At 43.6% G+C, this 22,669-nt stretch overlaps 1 protein-coding gene across 3 annotated transcripts in view; it reads right to left on the bottom strand.

The window, feature by feature from the left end:
- The window catches only part of TMEM120B (transmembrane protein 120B), a 63,786-nt gene that overhangs the window by 17,619 nt on the left and 23,498 nt on the right, over positions 1-22,669 (bottom strand). For all 3 annotated transcript variants that reach the window (XM_039249988.1, XM_039250055.1, XM_039249935.1), the window contains 4 exons: positions 6,299-6,417; positions 4,537-4,653; positions 806-865; positions 61-156 (listed from right to left, as the gene is read on the bottom strand). In XM_039249988.1, the coding sequence (XP_039105919.1) occupies positions 61-156; positions 806-865; positions 4,537-4,653; positions 6,299-6,417 (392 nt within the window). The remainder of the gene's footprint in view (positions 1-60; positions 157-805; positions 866-4,536; positions 4,654-6,298; positions 6,418-22,669) is intronic.

Raw genomic sequence — 22,669 nt, forward strand, 5'->3', positions numbered from 1 at the left:
AGATGCAGGAGAGACGCCCCCTCAATCCCATGCCTACACACACCACCACCTTCCTGTTACCTGTAGTGAAGGACAAAGCGACACGCCACAGCACCCAGGAGCAGGATGATGGTCAGGTAGAGCTTGAACTTCTCATACTCATCCTTGTAAGCAAATCTGCAGTGACAGACACCCCCAGGAAAGGTCACACAACTATTACTATAGTTATAGTAATGTAACTGTATCCCATCTGGGGGCAGAATCCCCATCAGATCCTTCATCTATCACTACCCACAGCCCACAAGGACCTTCTCATCCCACTAAAGAAAAGCTCTGGTCTTGAATTAATAGTGATGATCAATTAGAGCAAGAGGGCCAATGTGCAAAGCTCCATGTCCCTGGACTCCCAGGCAGGTATCTAGGCCTTTGATGGGGATAGGCAGGGGGTGGAGACAGGTTCCTTCCCAACCAGCTATTGCAGCAGAAACACCACGGCTGTACTGCTGGGACTCATGATTTCAGGTGACAGTAGTGCCTGCTTCCCAGGAGAACTGTGTCATAAGGAGTGGAATGGAGCAGGGGCCATATCTCATGGGAAAGTGGCACTTCTGTTCACCCAATGTATTGACTGCATGAAAAGAAGGAAAGAACCCTCCCATGGTGGCCTCTCAATGAGGAGGAGAGTGTCAGAAAGATGAAGAGCCAGAGCCCCAACTATTAATATTTCTTTATTTATGTAAAAATTTCAGCTTGGTTCATTTCTCCTGAGTTGAAAGAACAAAATGTCTGGCTTCCCTAATGCCAGCTGGGGGTCTGAGATACTTACTTGGCCTGGTTGCTGAGAAGGGTCACATTCACATTGCCAAGGACCAGATTTAAGTAGAGCCTGGAAGGAAAGCACCTGTGAGGGCCACCACGTTCCTTAACAGCCCTGGGAAGGTTGGTTGGGCCCCAACCAAAACCATTCAAACTCAACAAGCACGCATGGAGCACTGGTGTTAGAAAACAGGGTGCTAACCTCACTGGTAAAATTCTCACATGGAGTGAGGATAATGATCACCTAGAGAATATGATAACTCTGACACACAACAGTCATGACTAACTCATTTCCCCCCATTTTAGCTGGCTGACAGAGCATATTTCCCAGGCTCCCTTGCAGCTAATGTGAGCATGTGACTAAGTTCCAACCAATAAGGTGAAAGCATGTGTACAATCTCTTCAATCTATTTATAGGTATACCTACAGTATATTTCATGGCTGGCTTCTTTCTCTCCATATTATGTCTGTAGGATTCATCCATGTTGTTTATGTATAGTATTCCACTAAATGGAGATACCACCACTTATTTATTCATTCTGCTATTGACAAACACTTGGGTTGTTTTCAGTTTTGAGCTAACAGAAATACAGCTGCTCTGAACATTCTTTTTTATTTTTTTTAATTGCAATGTAATTCACATGCCATAACATAACCCTTTTTTGTTAAAGTTTTATTTATTTAACTGATCTCTACACCCCTCATGGGGCTGGAACTCACAACCCTGAGATCAAGAGTAACAAGCTCTTCTGGGGCACCTGGGTGGCTTAGTCAGTTGAGCGTCCAACTTTCGCTTAGGTCATGATCTCACGGTTCGTGGGTTCGAGCCCCGCGTCGGGCTCTGTGCTGACTGCCAGCTCAGAGCCTGGAGCCTGTTTCAGAGTCTGTGACTCCCTCTCTCTCTGACCCTCCCCTACTCATGCTGTCTCTTTCCTAGAAATAAATAAAACATTTAAAAAAAAAAAATTTTAAAGTATACAATTTAATGTTTTCCAGTATATTCACAACATTGTACAACCATCACCATTACCTAATTCTAGAACATCTTCATCATCCCAAAAGAAAGCCTGGACCCATCAGCAGTCACTCCCTTACCTCCCTCCCCTGCCAGCATGTCACAATCACTAATCTACTTTACATCTATGGATTTGCCTGTTCTGGACATTTCGCATAAAGACTCGTGTAATATGTGGGCTCTGTGTCTGGTTTCTTTGCTGTTAACAGTCTTACACGTGTCTTTTGAAGGGCAGAAGTGCTCACTTCCACTGCCTATACAGACAGGAGTGGAAATTCTGGGTTACTGAGTATGTATGTTTTTGGCTTCACTGGGAAATGGCAAACTTTTTTTTTTTTTTCTTAAAGGTATCTGCTTGCCCTCCACTCCCTGAGAATGTGACAGCGCGAGCCATCTCTGGCCATGCAGATAAGGACAACTCCCTGAAGGGTGGTGAAGCAATGCGTTGGTATTGGAAAGACACTGAGTCCCTAGATGACCCCACGAGCCCACCACTCGTGGCCCACTCACCTCTGGACTGCCATGTTTGAGAGAGAGACCTCCAGCTTGTTTGAGCCCTTGTATCATTGGGTTTTGTTACAAAATAGCCTGTACTCTAACCCACTAATAAAGTGCAAATAAAAGGTTATGAAATCTTAGAGGAAGAAGGGTTAATTCCACAGAGGGAGAAGTGTTTTGGAGAGGCTTCACTGAATTGGTAACATTTGAACAGGGCTTTGAAGGATGAGTAGAAGGCTGAAAGGAGAAAAGCAAAGAGAAGAGTCTTCTTTCTAGCTATGAGTAAATGCTAGGAGGCATTTCCAGTCTGGTGTAACTGAAGCAGAGGTGTGAAAACAACATCTGGGTTTTTTGGGGGTTTTTTTGCCTAAGAATATAGTCCCTATTCCTGAAAGAGAACTATCATTTTTCTTTAGAGAATCTCTTTTCCTCCCAGATCCCAGAGTAAGGCACATGACCCAGGCTTAGCCGATCAAAGCAGTGCATCCATGGGGCGCCTGGGTGGCTTAGTCAGTTAAGCGGCTGACTTTCGCTTAGGTCATGATCTCACGGTTCGTGGGTTAAAGCCCCGCGTCGGGCTCTGTGCTGACTGCCAGCTCAGAGCCTGGAGCCTATTTCAGAGTCTGTATCTCTCTCTCTCTTTGACCCTCCCCTGCTCACGATGTCTCTCTCTCTCTCTCCCCTAGAAATAAATAAAAATATATTAAAAAAAAAAAAAAAAAAGCAGTGCGTCCCTGTGATTGGGTCAATATGGTCATGGGGCATACCGGCCACAGGCCAATGAGACTTAGTCCTGGGATTTTTCTCAGAACTAAGAAACAAAGAGCCTTTCTCTATTGGGATTGCTAAGGGGGCAGAATGCAAACCCAGAGCCACTGGGACTAGCTTGTAGAGAAAGCCTGCCTCAGATAAAACACACTGGCAGAGAGAGTAAAAATAAAGCTCACCGAGAGAGCCCAACAGTATCATGTGAGCAGCAGCATCTAGCCAGATCCACAGCAACATCTGGATCTTTTAGCTACATGAGCCAATAAATCCCCTATTTGTTCTTAAGCATGATGAGTTGGATTTTCAGTCATCTGTAATCCAAAGATCGCCAACTGGTGTAGAATGCACAGAGGACTAAGGAGCTAGAGCTGGGAAAGCCGATCTGAGCCACACTGTAAAAGAGGGTCACGCTGTTTCATTCTATGGAAAATTATCACCATCCAACTTAGAGAGATTGTCACCAAATTTTAAAAAAAAAAAAAAAAAAAAAGGAGAAGCCAAGAGGAATGGCTTCCAATGTGAAAGGGCTAGTAAGCCTCTCGGCAGGGGCTCTGACTTAAGTGTTAGGCCAAACCAGGACAAAGGGCAGAGAGAAATGATGGGAGCACACTTAGCCGCCCGCATCAGGTTTTGATACAATGCTGTTTGATCTCCCTCTGGAACAGGTGGCAGTGATGTCACTTAAGGGAGGAGATGGGACTTCTCTGAAGGAGGAAGACGGAAAGAACACAAGCTCTGGAGTTAGAGTATTCACATCCAAACCTGGGCTGAGCCCCCTGAATAAAACACCCCCTATGTCTCTGAACCTTGTAGAATTCAGATATTTGGGTCTGGCTCACCAAGCTGTAGACAATTTAAGAGCCCCCCAGCAAATGCTAGGCATACAGCAGGCACTCAATAAATGTTTGTTCTCAAAGGAAAAAAAAAGAGAGAGAGAAACCAAAAAAGAGACTCTTAACTAATGTTAAGAGACTCTCAACTAGAGAAAAAAACTAATGGTTACCAGAGAGGAGGGGCATAATGATGGGATTGAAAGTGCACTTGTCGTGATGAGCACTGGGTGATGTATGGAATTAAATCGCTATACTGTACACCTGAAACTACTATAATGCTGTCTGTTAATTATACTGGAATTGAAAATAAAAAATAAATAAATGTTTGTTTTTTGGGAGAAAACATCTTTCCTCTTGACCGTGGGTGGCCCCAGGCATGCGGCAGGTGCTGGAAACGAGATCTTACAATAAGTTCCTTGCAATAAGCCCTCCCAGGAAGTTCACTCTGAGATCCCCACCCGTTCCATGGAGGAACACAGGAGGAAGCTTCCTTCTCTTTCTTGCTCTTGCTTCCCTTCTTTCCCTTCCACCTCAAGCCCCAACAGGGAGGTGGGAGTCACACAGACCAGGTACTCTAGGCCTGGGCAGCTGCCCACAGCAGGGGTGGGATATGTTTCCAGCTCCTACCCATTCTTCTTGGGCAGGTAGGCCTCCATGTCGAAGAATATATTCTGCCGCTCCTTGATGTTGGCACTCATCTGCTGAATGAGCTCTACCTCCTCCCGACTGGCATGGTGCTTGTACCTGTTTGGTCAGAGGTGTGGGCACAGGAGAAGCAGGAGTGTTAATCAGACTGAAGGAAAAATCCAGGAGCTCTGGGCACTGCCCTCCCATCTTTCTATCTCAGTGCTTCTTGTAACCTCAATTCCCCCCTGTACCCTGTGGGTTTGACACTAAGTCCCCTGTGACTTTGGGAAAGTTCCTTAATCTCTCTGCCTTATTTTCCACACCTGAAAAATGGGCATAGCATCAGGAATATCTCATGGACAATACTGTTGTGAGGATTAAGTGAGCATAAGCAAAGCAACACATTTAGAATGATCCTTGATACTCAAGTATGAGCTCAATGGACCTCTACAGGCAATACAATATTTCTTACTATTCTAGAAGAATAGCCTGAAGATTATGAGGAAGACAGACAGGAAAGTGTTTTAAATGTACAAGCAGCTAACTGATCAATATCTGTTATTCTTTGGTGATATTAACTCGTAAAACTTGAAAAACAAGTCAATGGACACACTCTCAGAATAGTAGGCGGCCTCATGGATCAACTTTCTAACCGAACGGTTCTTAACTGGAAACACCTGACAATGTCTAGGAACATTTTGTTTGTCAAACAGGGGCAGAGGCCAGGGATACTGCTAAACATCCCAGAATGCACAGGACAGACCCCTTAGCAGAATTTTCAACAGTGCCAAGGTTGAAAAATCCTAGCCTGATAAAGACTATTGAGTCTTACCATCAGTAAGATGGTTTTTCCAAGAGTGGTGATATCATTATGTGGAACCATCCACACTCTACTCCATGACCAATGGGCCTCCATTTCCAAAATGGTCAGCCAAGGCTACGGATATAACCAGTAAGGACTGCAAAAAGTGTCCACAAGGGAAGGGAAGAACTGACCAGGAATTACACACCATGATATACAGTCCCAGGTAAATAAACTGGGACAAGCCACTCAGAGCCTCAGTCTTTCCACCTGCCTGGGGATCACAGCATTCACTAGGCTCCTTCGCCTGTGGGGGGGTGAGAGCACTTTCCAAACCATGAGGATGTGAGGATCGGGAAGTAGACATATGATCCTGGCCTCAAGAACTGAACTAAATCATGAGCTTAAATAAATCCCCCCCAGAGATGCCAGAATTCCTACCACCTACACCAGGGACCTATAACAACTTTCCTCTATCTCTCATTCTCTTTCCCTTCCATATAGTTCAAGTAAGGCTGTCCCATCCCCCACGTCCATAAACCAAGCATATGACCTACTCTTGCCTAACCAGAGTCTCAGGGATTAGTTCACAAATGGGCACATGACCAATTCCAGCCAATGAGGATCACACCCAGAACTCTTGCTAGAAAAACAAGTTATTCTGCTGGGGTAACCAAGCCAATAGGAAGTATGGCTGGGAGATACAAGTCTGGCACTGATGATGGCCATCTCGGTGACCATAACGGGACAGTCAGCCTGAGAGCAAAGTCAATCTAGAGGAAGGCAGAATTCGGAGGGGAGAAAAATCCTAAAAACATCTTTTTACCCATGGATCCAGTGATATCTGAAACTACACCTGGGTTTTTTTTTTTTTCCCATTAAAAGTTCCATTCTCTGTTCAAGATAGCTTTGAGTTGGGTTTCTATCCCTTAAAACCAGGGGAGCTGCAGCCTTGCCTACCTCTGGAGTGTGTGCTTCAAGTCCTTTAGTCGTGTTTTCTGCTTGTTGATAGAGCTGCTACACAAAGTCTGGAGTGAGGTCAGCTCTTCCAGCTTCTGCTTGTAGATCCTGTGGGTTTCCTGAGGGACAGAGGAGCCCAAGCAGGTGTATGGGAGAACGTGAATAGGTCATTTTTCATAGTTTGTGTCATGGGACGTGACTACAGAAGTCAGTTTGGCAGCTCAGAGGATACAACTACCACTATCACAGATGTAGCTTACAAAACTAGGGCTGGAATCTGGGAAGGCAGCAGGGCAAAGCACTTGTGGAAGGAACCGATGTTTTTTTCCTACACAGGTTCCATCCTTCCTAATGGTTACGGCAACCAAATAATGCCTTTGAGGGGCCACCTCTTGTCAATTCTTGGTCCAGATGGTTTGACTAGAGCTAACAATCTCCATGCCAGGTGCGGTCATGGGACCTAGGCCTGGCCAATCAGTATCCTCCAATCCCCTAGCCACTGACTGGGCCAATGAGAGTCACTCTGGGCACTCTGGCTGGAAGTATTGGTTTTGAAATGCCTTCCTTCTTCTGGGTTTACTAATCTGGTAGAAAGTACACCTAGCGCTGCTGAGCAAATGAAGCCAAACACGAAAATAATTGCAATGTGGTACAAGACAGCATTCTCATGTGTCATTTAGACAGCCCTTAGATCTAACCAAACCTAATGCTCTTCATGATATTAATTAATATCCTTTTCACTTAGGCCAATTCGAATTGGGTTTCTGATCCTAGCAAAGAAGAGTTTTTGCCAAGTCAACTAAGAAAAGGACATACCTCTTCCCTTAAAGCCAGTATCCCCTACCTCAAGCACAGTCACTCCAGTAAAGCCAGTATCTGGAAATAAACATTCAGGGCCATAAGGCCAGGGGAAATACAAGAGACTCAACCCAATGAAGGGAGGATGCACACTAACTTCTTGAAAGTGCTGCCACAGCACACCTGCCCCAACATTACACCCCAACATATGCAGAGAAACAACCCCTTTCCTCTAGAGTTCTGATAATCTAAGACAGACACCAACAACTTGGAGGAAACAATATTAGGGACAGGACCATGAAATTGAAAAAACAACAACAACAATAACCTAATGAACATATTTAACGTGTCTGTTTTCTGGGGTGCCTGGGTGGCTCAGTCAATTAAGCATCCCCCTTATACTTAGGTTCTGGTCAGGCTCTCACTGTTGGTGAGTTTGAGCTCCACATCGGGCTCTCTGCTGTCAGTGCAGAGCAGGCTTCCAATCCTCTCTCCCTCTCTCTGCCCCTCCCCTGCTTGCGCACTTTCTCCCTCTCTCAAAAATAAACATTAAAAAAAAAATTAACATGTCTGTTTTCTTGAGTGGTGATGAAATGTATTTTGCAGAGGGAGAGGAAAAAGGGACGGTCAAAGGGTGAGGCCTGAGCCCAAACTCTCACATCTGCCAAGTGGGGTCTCTAGACGTGACAGTTAAGCCAGAAAATAAGGAAAGGAAAAAGTGAAGGCAGTGAAGTGAACAGATAACAGGGACAGCATCAAAGAACACTGTGAGCAAGTCTCCCTTGGCCCTGAGATGAGATGGCTTGGTCCCCTGAATTCACACAGTATCCTCACCTTCTCCTTCCTGGGCCCCCTGGAGAGGAAAATCATGCCTTTTATTTAACTTTTCATTTTATTTTAAACATTTTATCATTTTTTTTTAAAGTTTATTTATTTTGAGAGAGACAGAGAACACGCAAGCAGGAGGGGGAAGTGAGAGAGAGAGAGAGAACGAGAATTCCAAGTAGGCTCCACACTGACAGCACAGAGCCTGACATGGGGCCCAAATCCACAAACTATGAGATCATGGCCTGAGCTGAAACCAAGAGTCAGGCACTCAACAACTGAGTCAACCAAGTGCCCCTAAGTTTTTATTTTTAAGTAATTTCAAACTTGCTAAAGAACTGTAAGAACTCCCCAGTACCCTTCACCTAGATTCACCATTAGTATTATGCCATACATATTTGCTTTAGTGTATGTATGTGTGTGTGTGTGTGTGTCTGTGTTTATGTATGTTCTTCTTCTATATCAAGGATCAGTGAACTACAACCCACAGGTCAAATCCAGCCACAAGATTTTGTATGGGCAGTAAGCTAGAAATGGTTTTTGTCTGGCTGAAAACACTCAAAAGAATAATATTTCATGACACATGAAAAGTATATGAAATTGAAATTTCAGTAGCCATAAATAAACTTTATTGGAGCACAGCCACACCCACTCATTTACATACTGTCGTGGCTACTTTGGCGCTACAGAAGCAAAGTGAGTTGTTGTGACACAGACCATATGGCCCGCCAAAGCCTAGAATCCTCATTACCTAGCCTTTCTGCCAAAATAGTTTGCCTACTCCTTTCTAAACCATTTGGGAGTTGGTTGTAGACAACATGCTTCTTTACTCTTAAATACTTCAGTGCATATTTCCTAAGCACACGGCATTCTCTTATGTATTCACAGTACAACAATCAAATCATTCTATCTCTTTAGGCTCCTTCAGTCTACAACAGTTCCTCAACCTTCCTTTGTCTTTCATGACATGGACATTTTTACAGGGTTCAGTCCAGTTGTTCTGAAGAATGTCCCTCCATCTGAGTTTGTCAGATGATTGGATTTTGGTTATGCATTTGGGACAGAAATGCCATTAGAGTGACACTGTGTCCTTGGTGTCTCCTATCAGGAGGACCACAGTGTCTGTGATGTTAACATTGATTGCCTGGGAAAGTCTCTGTCCACTGCTTTCTCCACTTACAGTAACCAGCTTCCTGCCTGTAATTAACAAGTAATCTGTAGAGAAGGAGTCTGTGATTTATTCACTTAAGCACTTTATTCCTCAGTGCCCAAACAGCCCTCTATCTTTGTTGAACTAGTTTGCTAGTAACAAAGGAAACCCTCCAGAACTGGACAGGAAGGATGGGGGCAGAGAGACCCCAAATAGAGTACACAGCCTTTGAGAATGTGGGGCCTCTGGACAAAAAGTCCCCTGCAACACCGGCTGGGGCTCCTGGAAGACACAGGGCCATGCTCCCTCCTGCCTCTCTTTGATGCTGGGTCCCACCAAAGAAAGATAAGACCCAGGCTGCAACATCAGTAGCCAGATGCTCACCAGGACCTCCTGGGTTTAAATTAATATTTAATTTCAAAGTAAAACATGAAGACATTATCCTCGTTAAAAATTAAAACACTACAGCTATAGCTACAGCCAGCTATGAATATCCCCATGTTGTCTTCCCCTCCCTTCTCTAGAGGTAACTACTGCTACCAGTTTCTTCTTCATCTTTTTTTTTCTCCCGCTGCTGCCCCCTTTCTTCATCTTTTTCTATGTATTCTTTCAGTCTGCAATCTATTTACCTATGTATTTCTGTATTCTACATAGGCCTATTTCTATACATATGCACACAAATATATACATATTTATGAAAAATACATGCTGTTGCAAAAACTAATTGTTCCTAATACTTTTTCTCCTTTACATCCTTTAGTAACAGGTCCCCAATGAGTTGTAGCTGGGCACATGGATGCTCAGTAACAGACATCTCCCAGCCTCCCTTGCAGCTACGTGGATCAGCAGAACTAAGAGTTAGCCAAAGGGATGCAGGTAGGAGTGATGTGTGTAAGTTCTGAACCACTTTTGTATAAGGAGATGCTTGCCCTCCACTGTCCCTTTCCCTGGCTGGGATATGGTGACAACAGGTACAGTTACCTTGAAACCAGAGATGGAAGCTACATGTCAATGGCAAAGCCCAACGTCCCTTCCCCAGCCAAACCAACCTCAGGTGACCTTATGTGACAGAGCTCCTCACCTGTGATGGTTTTAAAACATGATTACCCACCCTTTAGCACTCTTCACATAAAGAGGTGGGATCTCTGTTCCCTCCTCTTAAATACAAACAGGCTGTGGCTAGTTTGACCAATAAAATATTGGCAACATTACAGTTTCTGAGAAATGGTATGGAAGTATGGAAGGCCATGTGGATTCTGCCTTATTTGCTGGAACATCTGCTTTTAGAGCAAAAAGTTCAACTATCCCGAGGCCACCATGCTGTATGGAAATGCTAACCACATAGAGAAGTCATGTGTAGGCACTCTGAGCAATAGTCCCAACTAAGACAAAAGTTCTTGTCATTCCAGCCCAGGCATTTAGATGCATGGGTAAAGAAACCTCCAGATGATTCCAGCCATGGCCATGTAAGTTACTCCCAGCCATTCAAGTCTTCTCAGCTACAGCCTCTGACATCATAGAGCACAGTCAAGCCACTCCCACCATGGTCCTGTCTAAACTCCTGACCCACAGAATCCAGGAGCAAAATGTAATTATTGCTGTTTTATATAGCAGCACATAACTGAACACCACTTATCCCAGACCACACTCCCTTTGGATTGTTATATGAGAAAGAAGCTACCTCATTTAAGCCTTTTTCCCCCCTAAATTTGGGGATCTCTTTGTTATAGCAGCATAGCTTAGACCCTAACACACATACTTTTATTTTTAAAAATATATTACTAGTATCAGACTATAAATATGATTCCACAATTTTCTTTTCTCACTCAACAATATGTCTTGAAGATCTACCAACATAATAATATATAGATATACTTCATTCCTTTTAGTGCTATGTAATATTTCATGTTTATGGACATGCTACAGTTTACTGAACCACACTCCTATTGTTGCATATATAGGCCATTTCTAGTCTCTGCCTATAATCAAAATGCAACACTGGGTAATACTGTTGCACTGCCTCCCTGGGCATACACACAAGCATCTCTCTAGGGAAGAGAAGACAGATTTCTGGGTCAGAGTGTACAGCCTTGGTTTTAGTTTTAACAGATCTTTGCAAACTGCCCACAGAGTGGTTGTACCAATTTACACTCCCATCCACAGTGTATGACAGTTGCCCACACCTCATCAACACTCAATGACATCTACTTCTCTACAAGCACTTCTCTAATGTTCTGCTGGTGATATTTTCTGCTCAATGCCATGGCATCAGACTGGGTATGGATAGGAAGTCTGTGAGCCTTCCCATAACTTTGTCCCCAGGCATATGGAGTCACTCCTGCTCCCCTCTGGTTCTCTCTCTCTGCCATCAGCTAGAACCACTCCCAGGGGAGATCCTATATTGGAGACCAGACATCTAGCCTACTCTTGTCTCCAGCTCCAGGCTCAGGGTTTGCCAGCTACGAGGAGGACAACGTGGGGTGGGGGGAGGGGGAGTCAGAAACAAGGCCCTTAGTGTGACATATGCTCCACTCCCAGGGCCTTCCTCGCCCACACCCAGACTCTGCTGATTCCGCCTCATGCCAGTCCCACAAGCATTAGGAACATTTATCAATTCATTTCTTGGATCCTAACTTTTCTCCAGAAAGTTGCCTCTTTCTCTCTTTAACTGTGGTAAAATACATATAACATAAAATTTACCACTTTAATCATTAAAATTTTTTTAATTTTCCTAATTTTTATAAGACACATATTAAAAATTACCCTCCTAATTATTATTTTTTTAAATGCTTTATTTATTTCTAGGAGAGAGAGAGAGAGACAGCGTGAACAGGGGAGGGTCAGAGAGAGAGGGAGTCACAGACTGAAAGAGGCTCTAGGCTCTGAGCTGGCAGTCAGCACAGAGCCCGATGCGGGGCTCGAACCCACAAACTGCGAGATCATGACCTAAGCGAGAGTCAGACGCTTAACCGACTAAGCCACCCAGGCGCCCCAACCCTCCTAATTATTTTAAGTGTAGGGGCTCCTGGGTGGCTCAGTTGGTTAAGCTTCGGACTTTGACTCATGTCCGAAATCCGGCTCAGATCTCACAGTTCGTGGGTTTAAGCCCCATGTCGGGCTCTGTGCTGACAACTCAGAGCCTGGAGCCTGCTTTGGATTCTGTGTGTGTGTCTCTCTCTCCCCTTCCCCGGCTCAGGCTCTGTCCCTCTCTCTCAAAAATAAATAAAAACGTTAAAAAAAATTTTAATTAAAAAAACTATTAATCATTTTAAGTGTACAATTCAGTGGCATTAGATATGTTCACATCACTGTGCAGTCATCGCCATCATCCATCTCCATCATCCTCACTGAAACTCCAAACTCATCAAACAATAATTCCATTTTCTGCCTCCCCAGCCCCTGGCAAACACCATTCTACTTTCTCTATAAATATGACTCCTTTAGATACCATATGTAAGCAGAACCATGTATTGTCTTTTTTTTAATAGAAGAGGATAGAGTTTAAGTGAATCATACAACATGTGGACCCTTCTAGTTCTTCATAATTTATGTCTGACTTCTCAGAAACACTTTGGGGGAAAAATGCAGGTTTTTTTGGGGGGGTGTAGGGGGCAGAGGGAATAAGTGATTACATTTTCTAAAATTCTAGTTACTTGGAGTGCCTGGGTGGCTCAGCCGGTTAAGAGTCCGACTTTGGCTCAGGTCATGATCTCACGGTTCATGAGTTCGAGCCCTGCGTCAGGCTCTGTGCTGACAGCTAGCTCAGAGCCTGGAGCCTGTTTCAGATTCTGTGTGTCCCTCTCTCTCTGACCCTCCCCTGCTCACGCTCTCTCTCTCTCTCTCTCTCTGAAATAAATAATTAAAAAAATGTAAATCTAAAATTCCAGTTACTTAATATACAGTGTTATGTTAGTTTCAAGTGTATAATACAGTGATACAACAATTCCACACATCACCCAGGGCCATCACAAGTGTACTACTTAATCCCCATCACCTATTTAACCCATCCCCCCACTCCCCTCCCCTCTGGCAAACATCAGTTTGTTCTCTATAATTTAGAATTTGTTTCTTGAGGGCGGCCTGGGTGGCATCTGACTTTGGCTCAGGTCATGATCTTGCAGTTCGTGAGTTCAAGCCCCACATTGGGCTCTGTGCTGACAGCTCAGAATCACAGCCTGCTGGATTCTGTGTCTCCCTCTCTCTCTCTGCCCCTCCCCTGCTCAGCTCTGTCTGTCTGTCTCTCTGTCTCTCTCACTCTCTCTCAAAACTAATAGAACATTAAAAAAAAATTAAAAACAAGAGTCTGCTTATTTCTTTTTTTCCCCTTTGCTCATTTGTTTTGTTTCTTAAATTCTACATATGAGTGAAAGCATAGGGTATCTTTCTCTGACAGACCTATTTCATTTAGCATTATACTCTCTAGCTCCATCCACATTGGTGCAAATGGCAAGATTTCATTCTTTTTTTAAGGCTGAGTGATGTTCCATTGTGTATATGTGTTTTGTGTGTGTGTGTGAGAGAGAGAGAGCGCACAGGTATATATATATTGAATGTTACTATAAACATGGGTATATAAGCATCTGTTTTGAGTCTCTGCTTTCAATTCTTTTGGGTATATACCCAGAAGTGGGCTTGGGAGACCAAATAGTAATTCATTTAATTTTTTTTTAGGAACCATCATACCATTTTCCACAGCAGCTGCATTATTTCCTAACAGCTATCTCTCAATGCATTGTCCACAGGGTGCTTCTGGGAGGTTGGATGGGGGGATATAATTCTTGTCCTCCACTGGAATCCCTAGCTGTCCTCTGCACATGAGGGGGTCTCCAGAAGACCCTCAATTAGACCTGTGCTTTGAGATGCTTTTTCCAGGAGCAAGAGGAGCCACAAAGCAGCAATCCAATCTCCAATCCTGCCTTTTATCCAGTCAACCCTGAACCTGTGGCCTCAAATGGAACTGGTCACCATATGGAAGCTTTCTGTTGTTTTTGCCAACCACGCAGCTATTCCCCTTCTGGTTAATGTCTCTACAGTTTCTTTGGAGACCCATCCCTCCCCCATACTCAGTTATTGAAATCTGGCTAGGAATGAGGTTGAACCTGTCCCAGGTTCAGGGCATATGACCCGGGCCTGGCCAATCAGAACATTAGCCTCCTGACCCAAGCAGATGATCTGGAGACAGTCATTCAAAACCAACAAAACTCAGTTGGTGGAGGCGGGGGTGGGGGGGTGGGGGTGGGGTGGACACGGCTTTCATCAGAACTGCTGAACAAGAGAAGCTCTTCCTCCACTAGTTTGAAGGTAGAAGAGCTAACATGAGCCCAGAGATAATGGGGCCATACTGCTTCACCACAAATCCAACTGATAAGAAAACAGGGCAGAGAGGTAGATGAAGGCTGAGCCCCAATGGTTCATTTGAGCCCCTGGATTGACTTATGTCTGAAAACGGTATACCTCTGACTTCCCAATTACATAAACAAATGGTGTTTTGGTCTGTTTAGCTTGGCCAGTTTGAATGAATGAAATGAAATGTCTTTATTTCCAAGGCAAATGTCAGAATCTAGATTAAAATGCCTAAGAACAGGGGTGCCTGGGTGGCTCAGTCTGTTAAGTATCTGACTCTTGATTTTGCTCAGGTTGTGATCTCACAAGATTCCTGAGTTCAAGCCCTGCATTGGGCTCTACACTGATGACAGGGCCTGTTTGGGATTCTCTCCCTCTCTCTCTGCCCCTCTTTTGCTCGTCTGCTCATGTTCTCTCTCTCTCACACACACACACAAGATAAATAAACTTAAAAAAAAAAAAAAAAAAGCCTAAGAACAGAGTTTTCCTTCCAGGCAAAGTTAACCACACCAGCTAAGAAGAGAAGCCACAAACCTCAGACTCGTTATTGCCAGCCCCTTGTCCCAGGCACTATCATCATCATCCTAAAGATGCCAAAAACAGGGACCTGGAGCCTCACTGAATGAACCCTTCATCAAGCTAGTAACTAAATGGGCACCTAAAAATTATGGAGATCTCTGATCAAATTGGGTGTTTTTCTACCATACCAAGAATCTAAACCATAATTTTTAAACAATTATACTGAGGTATAATTCACATACCATAAAACTCTCTCATTTTGCATATACAATTCAGTGATTTTGATACATTTACCAAGTTATACAACTATTATCACATCCAGCTTGAGGACACTTCCACCATCCAGTAAAATCCCTCACGTCTATGACAGCACTCACTCCCCCTGGCAACCACTATCCCACCTTCTGTCCCTGCAGATTTGTCTTTTCCGGATATTTCATATAAATGGGATCATACAGTATGTGCTCTTGGGTCCGGCTTCTTTCACTGAGCATCACGTTTTTGAGGTTTATTTACACTGTAGTACACACAAGTATCCCGTTACTTCTTTTCTGAAAGACCTCTGTTAGTCAAGTAATGGCTTTTTTTCATAAAGTGAAAATCCTCTTTAGATGCCTTTTGGTTAGTGAAAATAGGTACTAATGGAGGGCTGTCGTAAAAACAAAGTGGTGTAACTCGAACTTTCAGAAAACAAGGGATACTCTCTGCTTTATGCCATTTTGGCTTATGAAAGGTTTCACAGGATGGCTGCACTTTCAGATAGTAGGGGGAAGCATATATTACTGCGTTTCTATTGCTACTTAACAATAAAAACTTGGTAGAGATGCATCACATTTTGTTTATCCATTCACCTGTTAAAGGACATTTCGGTTATTTCCACTCTTTGACAATTTAAATAATACTTCCAAATTGTACACACAATACAAATCTTTGTGCAGAGATGTATTTTCATTACTCTTGGGTAGATACCCAGGAGTGGAATTGCTGGTCATATGGTAAATGTATGTTTAACTTTTAAAGAAAATGACAAACTGCCAAACCACTATTTTTATTTCTAAACTTGGCAGCAGTGGATTGGAACATGGGAAACACCAAACACTGTGAGTCTGCTCTCAGCATAGGGTGCAGGGAGTACCAGCTTATTAAATGTGATTGACTCCCACATCAAGTTGCAACCTCTAAAAATAACCCAGAATGCTGGGGGCACCAAAGCAGACAAGCAGCTGCAAAAAAAAAAAAAAAAAAAAAAGTACTCCATTTGGGAGCACAAAGCAAACCCCCACCCCCTAACTGTCTAGTTCAAGGCCAAAGAAAATAAACACATTTGATAGAATAAGGATGGAGCTTTAGGGGAGAAAAAAGATAATAATTATAAGCAAACGTTGCCCGTAAAGAATCAAATGTTAACTACATATATTAAATCAAAATCTCTAAAAGAGAAAATATAAGCACAGAGCAATACTCAATTCTGCAGTAAATAATATTTGCGTGGTCATGTAAATGACTGACAGTGAACCTATAGAGCTGGGTTTTTTTTTTTAAGTTTTATTTATTTAATCTCTACACCCAACATGGGGTTCAAACAGCGCCCGATATCAAAAATCACATGCTATTCTGAATGAGTCAGCAAGGCACCCCATATCTGCTTTTCTTTATAAAGCTTTTGATACTCTTGGGTTACTTTTTGATCTCCTGCTTATTTTATTATGAAATATTTCAAGCATACAAAAAAAGAAAATCATATAATTAGTAGGAAAAAAACATGGACGACAATATTCTCACCCTCAGTTTAAGAAATAATAGTTGGGGGGCACCTGGGTGGCTCAGTTGGTTAAGCAGCTGACTTCACCTCAGGTCATGATTTCACCGCTCATGGGTTCGAGCCCTGCACTGGGCTCTGTGCTGACAGCTCTGAGCCTCGTTCAGATTCTGTGTGTCTATGTCCTTCTCCTGCTCACACACTCTTTCTCTCAAAAACAAATGAATAGGGGCACCTGGGTGGCTCAGTGGGTTAAGCGTCCAACTTTAGCTCAGGTCATGATCTCTCAGTTTGTGGGTTCGAGCCCCGCGTCAGGCTCTGTGCTGACACCTAGCTCAGGACCTGGAGCCTGCTTCGGATTCGGTATCTCCCTCTCTCTCTGACCCTCCCCTGCTCACGCTGTCTCTCTCTCTTAGAAATAAATAAAACAGGGGCACCTGGGTGGCTCAGTCGGTTAAGCGTCCGACTTTCGCTTAGGTCATGATCTCGTGGTTCGTGGGTTCGAGCCCCATGTCGGGCTCTGTGCTTACTGCCAGCTCAGAGCCTGGAGCCTGTTTCAGAGTCTGTCACTCCCTCTCTCTCTGACCCTCCCCTGCTCACACTGTCTCTCTCTCTCCTAGAAATAAATAAAAAACATTAAAAAAATAAATAAACAAACAAACATTAACAAAAAGAAATAATAGTGCAAGAGAGTTAAAAGCCCCTATGTATACTTTCTAGATGGTATTCCTATCCTCTGTCCCCAAAGAGGGGGACCCCTCTGCTGGTTATTTCTGCCCCCATGCCCACCCCAGGTCAATCCTGTCTTTCTCTGTGCCCTAAGAGGCTGAGCCCTACGAACTGCATCTCCTGGACTCCCCTGCCCTGCCTTCTCCTTGGGTTTAGCCAATGGATGCAGTGGTAGGAGAGAGAAACTGGGGTATTTATTCCTTCTGCCTCCTTTCTGCTTTGCTGCAGCCTTTAACCACCACAGCTCCTGTCCTCAGCAGTTCTCCCCCAGCAACAAGATTTGGTCAAACTCTGATGACGCCCCCTCCCCACCTTTAGGAACACAACTGGCCCCAGTCTAGGGTCCTCACTCTTAAAGTGCTACACCTCTGTAAATACCCCTCCCTTAAACTTCTTTCAGTGAGACCCTTCAGGGAGAGTCATTTGCATCTAACCAGCACCCCCCCATAATCTCCACTTTACTAAATCTGGCTCATATCACTCCCTTGTACTATATGTATGTATCAGCAAGCAATACATAGTATTGTTCTGAATGCTTTTTAACTTTATCATACATGTCATACTGTAGATATGTCTCTGCAACTTTCCACTCAATGTTGCTCTTCTTTTAAAAATATTTATCCATGCTGACACATGTAGTTATTGTCTACTCATTCTGCTCATTGTACCCCACTCTATGGATGTTCAGTGGAATTATCCATTCTGAAGAACGTTTGGGTTTCCAGTGTTTAACTGTTATTAACAAGTTTTCTGAGAATGCTTATACATCTCTATTTGAATTTTTAACTTTGTGGATATGTATTGCTTCTAAACATATAGAATTGATTAAAAGAGAGAGGGAGAAGCACTAACATTGGCTCTGTGAGCTGGGATGCCCATACTTTCTTTCCTACACAGCTAATTACCATCCCTTTATACCACATACAGGAGACACAAACAAGCGAGTTTCCACTGGACACGTAGGCAATCTGCTGCCTTTCCTGTTCTCTGAGGCGCCAAGCTCTGCCCCAGTGGGAAGATGAGATTAATGACTCCAGGTCCCAGCACGGCTGTGAAACATCTGGAAATGCCTGATTAACATAACGTGGCTGAATCGTAAGATCCAGAATTGGGAAGTCACAACCCAAGCCAGCATTTACTGCAAGAATTGCCAGCAATGGACTCTCATGGCATTTTCAGATAGAGCTCTGGCCCAGACGCATTGCAACCCAGTAGATTGCAACAGAGCCGTGGCCACCACCAAAATGTGGTGCCTGATAGCTGTGCTCCTCTCTAGTGGTAAGCTTTTGAGAGATAACATTTCTATAGTTTCCTTTCCAAGGAAGCCAGTTCAAATAAAGATTTCTGGATGCTGAATATACCTACCTAAGACTCATCACCATGAAAACACTAAGGATGACAAGATGACTTCACCTACACTGCATCAGTTCTAAACTGGAAAATATTCTAAGTCACATGCCAGGACTGATTAGTGATGTCTGATATAGGCGCAGTAAGTGCGGGTATTAGACGTGTGTCAGACCTTTGGGAGGCCGGACAGCCTAACTCTTCATATCCAGAGTCTGCCACTTCTTAGCTAAGTTATGTGATCTCTTCGTACCTCAGTTTCCTCAGCTGTGAAAGGGTCAGGAGATGAGGTATATGTGGCATGCCTAGGGGGATCATCAGTTAAGCGTCTGACTTCGGCTCAGGTCATGATCTTGTAGTGTTTGAGTTTGGGCCCCACATTGGGGTCTGCACTAACAGTGCAGAGGCTGTTTGGGATTCTCTCTCTCTCTCCCCCTTTCTCTTTGCCCCTCCCCCATCTGTGCTCTCTAAATAAATAAATAAACTTTTTTTTTTTTTTTTTTTTTTACACAAAAAGAGGAGGTATATGTAACAGGCCATGTACTGTTTTTTTTAAACCAGTTTTATTGAGGTATAATTTACATATCAATTCGTCAATTTTCAGGTATAAAACTCAATGAATTCTGGCAAATAGATACAACTGTGTAAACACCACCACAATCAGGACATAAATCAAAGGTTCACAAACTTTGCTGGTTCACCATGCTCTTAATGTCTCAGTAAAATTTTAACAGTCCTCAGGCCAAATAATTGAAAAGTATTTATGCCCTAACAACTTAGTAGCCTTTTAGGGAAAAAAAAAAAAAACTCAGAAACTGACAAAAAAATTTTTTTATTTCATTCTGAAATAACCAGAATTATTTACTAATGGAATGTGTGTGCCTACTGGGCTCTGCACAAATTCTTAACCCTTGGAATTGGATTAGACACCCTCACCCTTATTTCGTGTTCCACACGGATTTTCACGTAGTACTTGATTTTAATCACAAATCACTAAAAACCTAACTTCACAAAGATATGACATTATCAATAAGAATGTAGTGTGATTTAATGTGCAGGAGTGAACTATGCCAAGTTAGCAGTTTAAGCAGGATATGACAGATGTCACTGTGTTTCCATTAAAAATTTAAATTATCCTGGGGTGCCTGGGTGGCTCAGTCAGTTACACGTCCGACTTCGGCTCAGGTCATGATCTCGAGGCTCACAAGGTTGAGCCCCGTGTCAGGCTCTGTGCTAACAGCTCAGAGACTGGAGCCTGTTTCAGATTCTGTGTCTCCTTCTCTCTGCCCCTTCCCCTGCTCCCACTCGGTTTCTCTCTCTCTCTCAAAAATCAACATTTCAAAATTTTTACAAAAAATGTTACATTTTCCCATAGTATCCCTGTGAGCTTGCTGCAGCTCCTTAGCGGTACCTTGACAAAGTCTGGGAATCACGGATACAGAATGTTTCTATTACCTCCCCCCGCAAAGATGGCTATCTGACATCTCTCTCTTTTTTTCAATATCCCAGTATTTTCCTTTTCCTTTACAGGACTATCCCTCCCTCATTCTTATTTCATATAGTTTGAGTGGCCCTCCTTCCAGACTTGGTCTCCAGGGGTAGACAAGTAACCAAGACCCAGCCAATCAGTGCCACTGTGACTGGCTAAGCAAGGATTAGTCATGTGACCCACATCAGGCCAATGAGAGCTGGCCCTGGCACTCCGGCTAGAATTACCAGGGAAAAGATACTCTGTTTCTGCCAGGTTTGCCAAGCTGGTAGATGTAAGCCTGGGGCTGGCAGGGCACATCTCTGCCACAGCATGAGAGAGACTGCCTGAGTATAAAGCTCATATAGAAGAAACAGAGACACACACATAGGGACATCATCGGAGCTCCTGGATCTAGCCTTGCCTGGAGCCATCTGTTACTGGACTTCCCAACACATGATAACCCAGTAAACTCCCTTCTTTTGGCTTAAAGCCAGTTGAATGGGGTTTCTGTCACTTGCAACTAAGAATCCTAAAGCATTACGTTAAAGTACTTTACAAATGAAATGAGGCCCCACCAGTTCAAAGTTTCTTTCCAGAGCCAAGGGTCTCCACTGTGTTAGGAACCCAAAAAATATCTGAGGTACACAGCAGACCTGGGTTCAAATTCCAAAATTCCATGACTTTCAAGTTACTTACCATCATTTAGCCTCAGTATAAAGCAGGGTTGTCATTTAGATTAAATGGAATAATCCATATAGCATAGAGTTAGCTCTGACTGTTATTATTATTGGCTGTCTTTGTTTTGTTGATAAAGAAACTCAAGTCCAGAGAGGTGGCTTGCTGAAGGTCAGAGACTAGACACTGGCAGGGCTCCAGCCTAAACCCAGGCAATGTGGCCCCTTGTTCTAAGGTTCTTGCCACACAACCCACTTCTAAAGAAAAAGACCCATAAGGCAATGAAAGTGGGAAGAGAAACAAAAGTCTACAAAAGAGTACCCAGAGCTCAGACCTGCCTTAGGTAGTGGTTAAGAGTATAGACTCTGATGGGGTGCCTGAGTGGCTTAGTCGGTTAAGCGTCCGACTTCGGCTCAGGGAATGATCTCACAGTTTGTGTGTTCGTGCCCTGCATCAGGCTCTGTGCTAACAGCTCAGAGCCTGGAGCCTGCTTGGGATTCTGTGTCTCCCTCTTTCTCTGCCCCTCCCCCACTCATACCCCCCCCACCAAAAAAAACAATTAAAAAAAAAACACTTTTAAAAAAAGAGTATAGACTCTGATATTCAGCAGCCTGGGTCTGATTCCTGACTCCAATACTTACAAGACATGTGACTTTGGGTATATGATTTTCCCTCTGTAAAATGGGATAAAAGGATCTAGTTCATAGGGCTTTGATAAAATAATACTGACCTTCCTGCATCTAGGCCTCTCACATGTCTGTTCTATACATAGCAGCCAGAGGGATGCCCATTTCATTGGTGGAAAAATCTTTATGGTGGCCAATCAGGCCCCTGCATTTCTGTGAGGTCAGGTTTAGGGAAAGGCCTCTTCAGGCCACCTCCTTCCTGGATGGGGAAGGATGAGGTCAGGTTTCCAGTGATGCAAGACAGGAAATGCTTATTAAATCACCTGCCATGGTGTCTGTAAGTGACCTTCTGTGGTCACACCACAGGCCACAGGGCCAAACATATTGGTCTCAGACCAATGCTCAATTCACCAGCATGGCTGAAACCCTAACGAGCCAAAAACAAAGTCCCCATGCCACTTGACTTTGCCCCTGAGTCTAGTGAGGCCCTGGCAGAGGCAAATCACAGTCAAAGGAAAACAGATCCTTTCCTCTAGAAAGTCCCAGAGATGAAAACTTTTTTTTTTTTAGTTGGGGAGGGGTAATTCCAACAACCTTTCAAATCCTCTGGGGTCTGACAAATAGGTTTTCTCTTTCTTCATTTGAAAAAGGGAGGGAGATTTGGGCTCTGCGCCTGCTTGGGATTCTCCCTCCCTCTCCCTCAAAATACATAAATAAACTTAAAAAAAATACAACTGAAAAAGGGAGGGAGAGGTGAAACACAGAAACATTAGCTATGACCCCAAGAAAGACAGAATCAGAGAGATACAAACATGAAACCCCCAAATTCCAGATTCTGAGGTAAATATAGGAAAATTAAGATAGGAATTTTCTGGTTAAAAAAAGATATATGTATCTTTTCTTTCTAGTTCCAATCTGTCCACCTGCCTACCTGTTGTGACCTCCTTGCTCCTCAATGTCTCATATCTGAGGGTCTGTCCAGCTTATACATAATGACAATATACACCCTACTTATTTTTTTTTAAAGATACTTTCCCCTTTATTTTTGTTTTAATGTTCATTTTTGAGAAAGAGAGAGAGAGAGAAGAGTGAGCAGGGAAGGGGCAGGGAGAGAGAGGGAGACACAGAA

The sequence above is a fragment of the Hyaena hyaena genome, unplaced genomic scaffold, assembly GCF_003009895.1.
Source record: "Hyaena hyaena isolate Hyena2069 unplaced genomic scaffold, ASM300989v1 scaffold_0, whole genome shotgun sequence".
NCBI classification, from domain to species: Eukaryota; Metazoa; Chordata; class Mammalia; order Carnivora; family Hyaenidae; genus Hyaena; species Hyaena hyaena.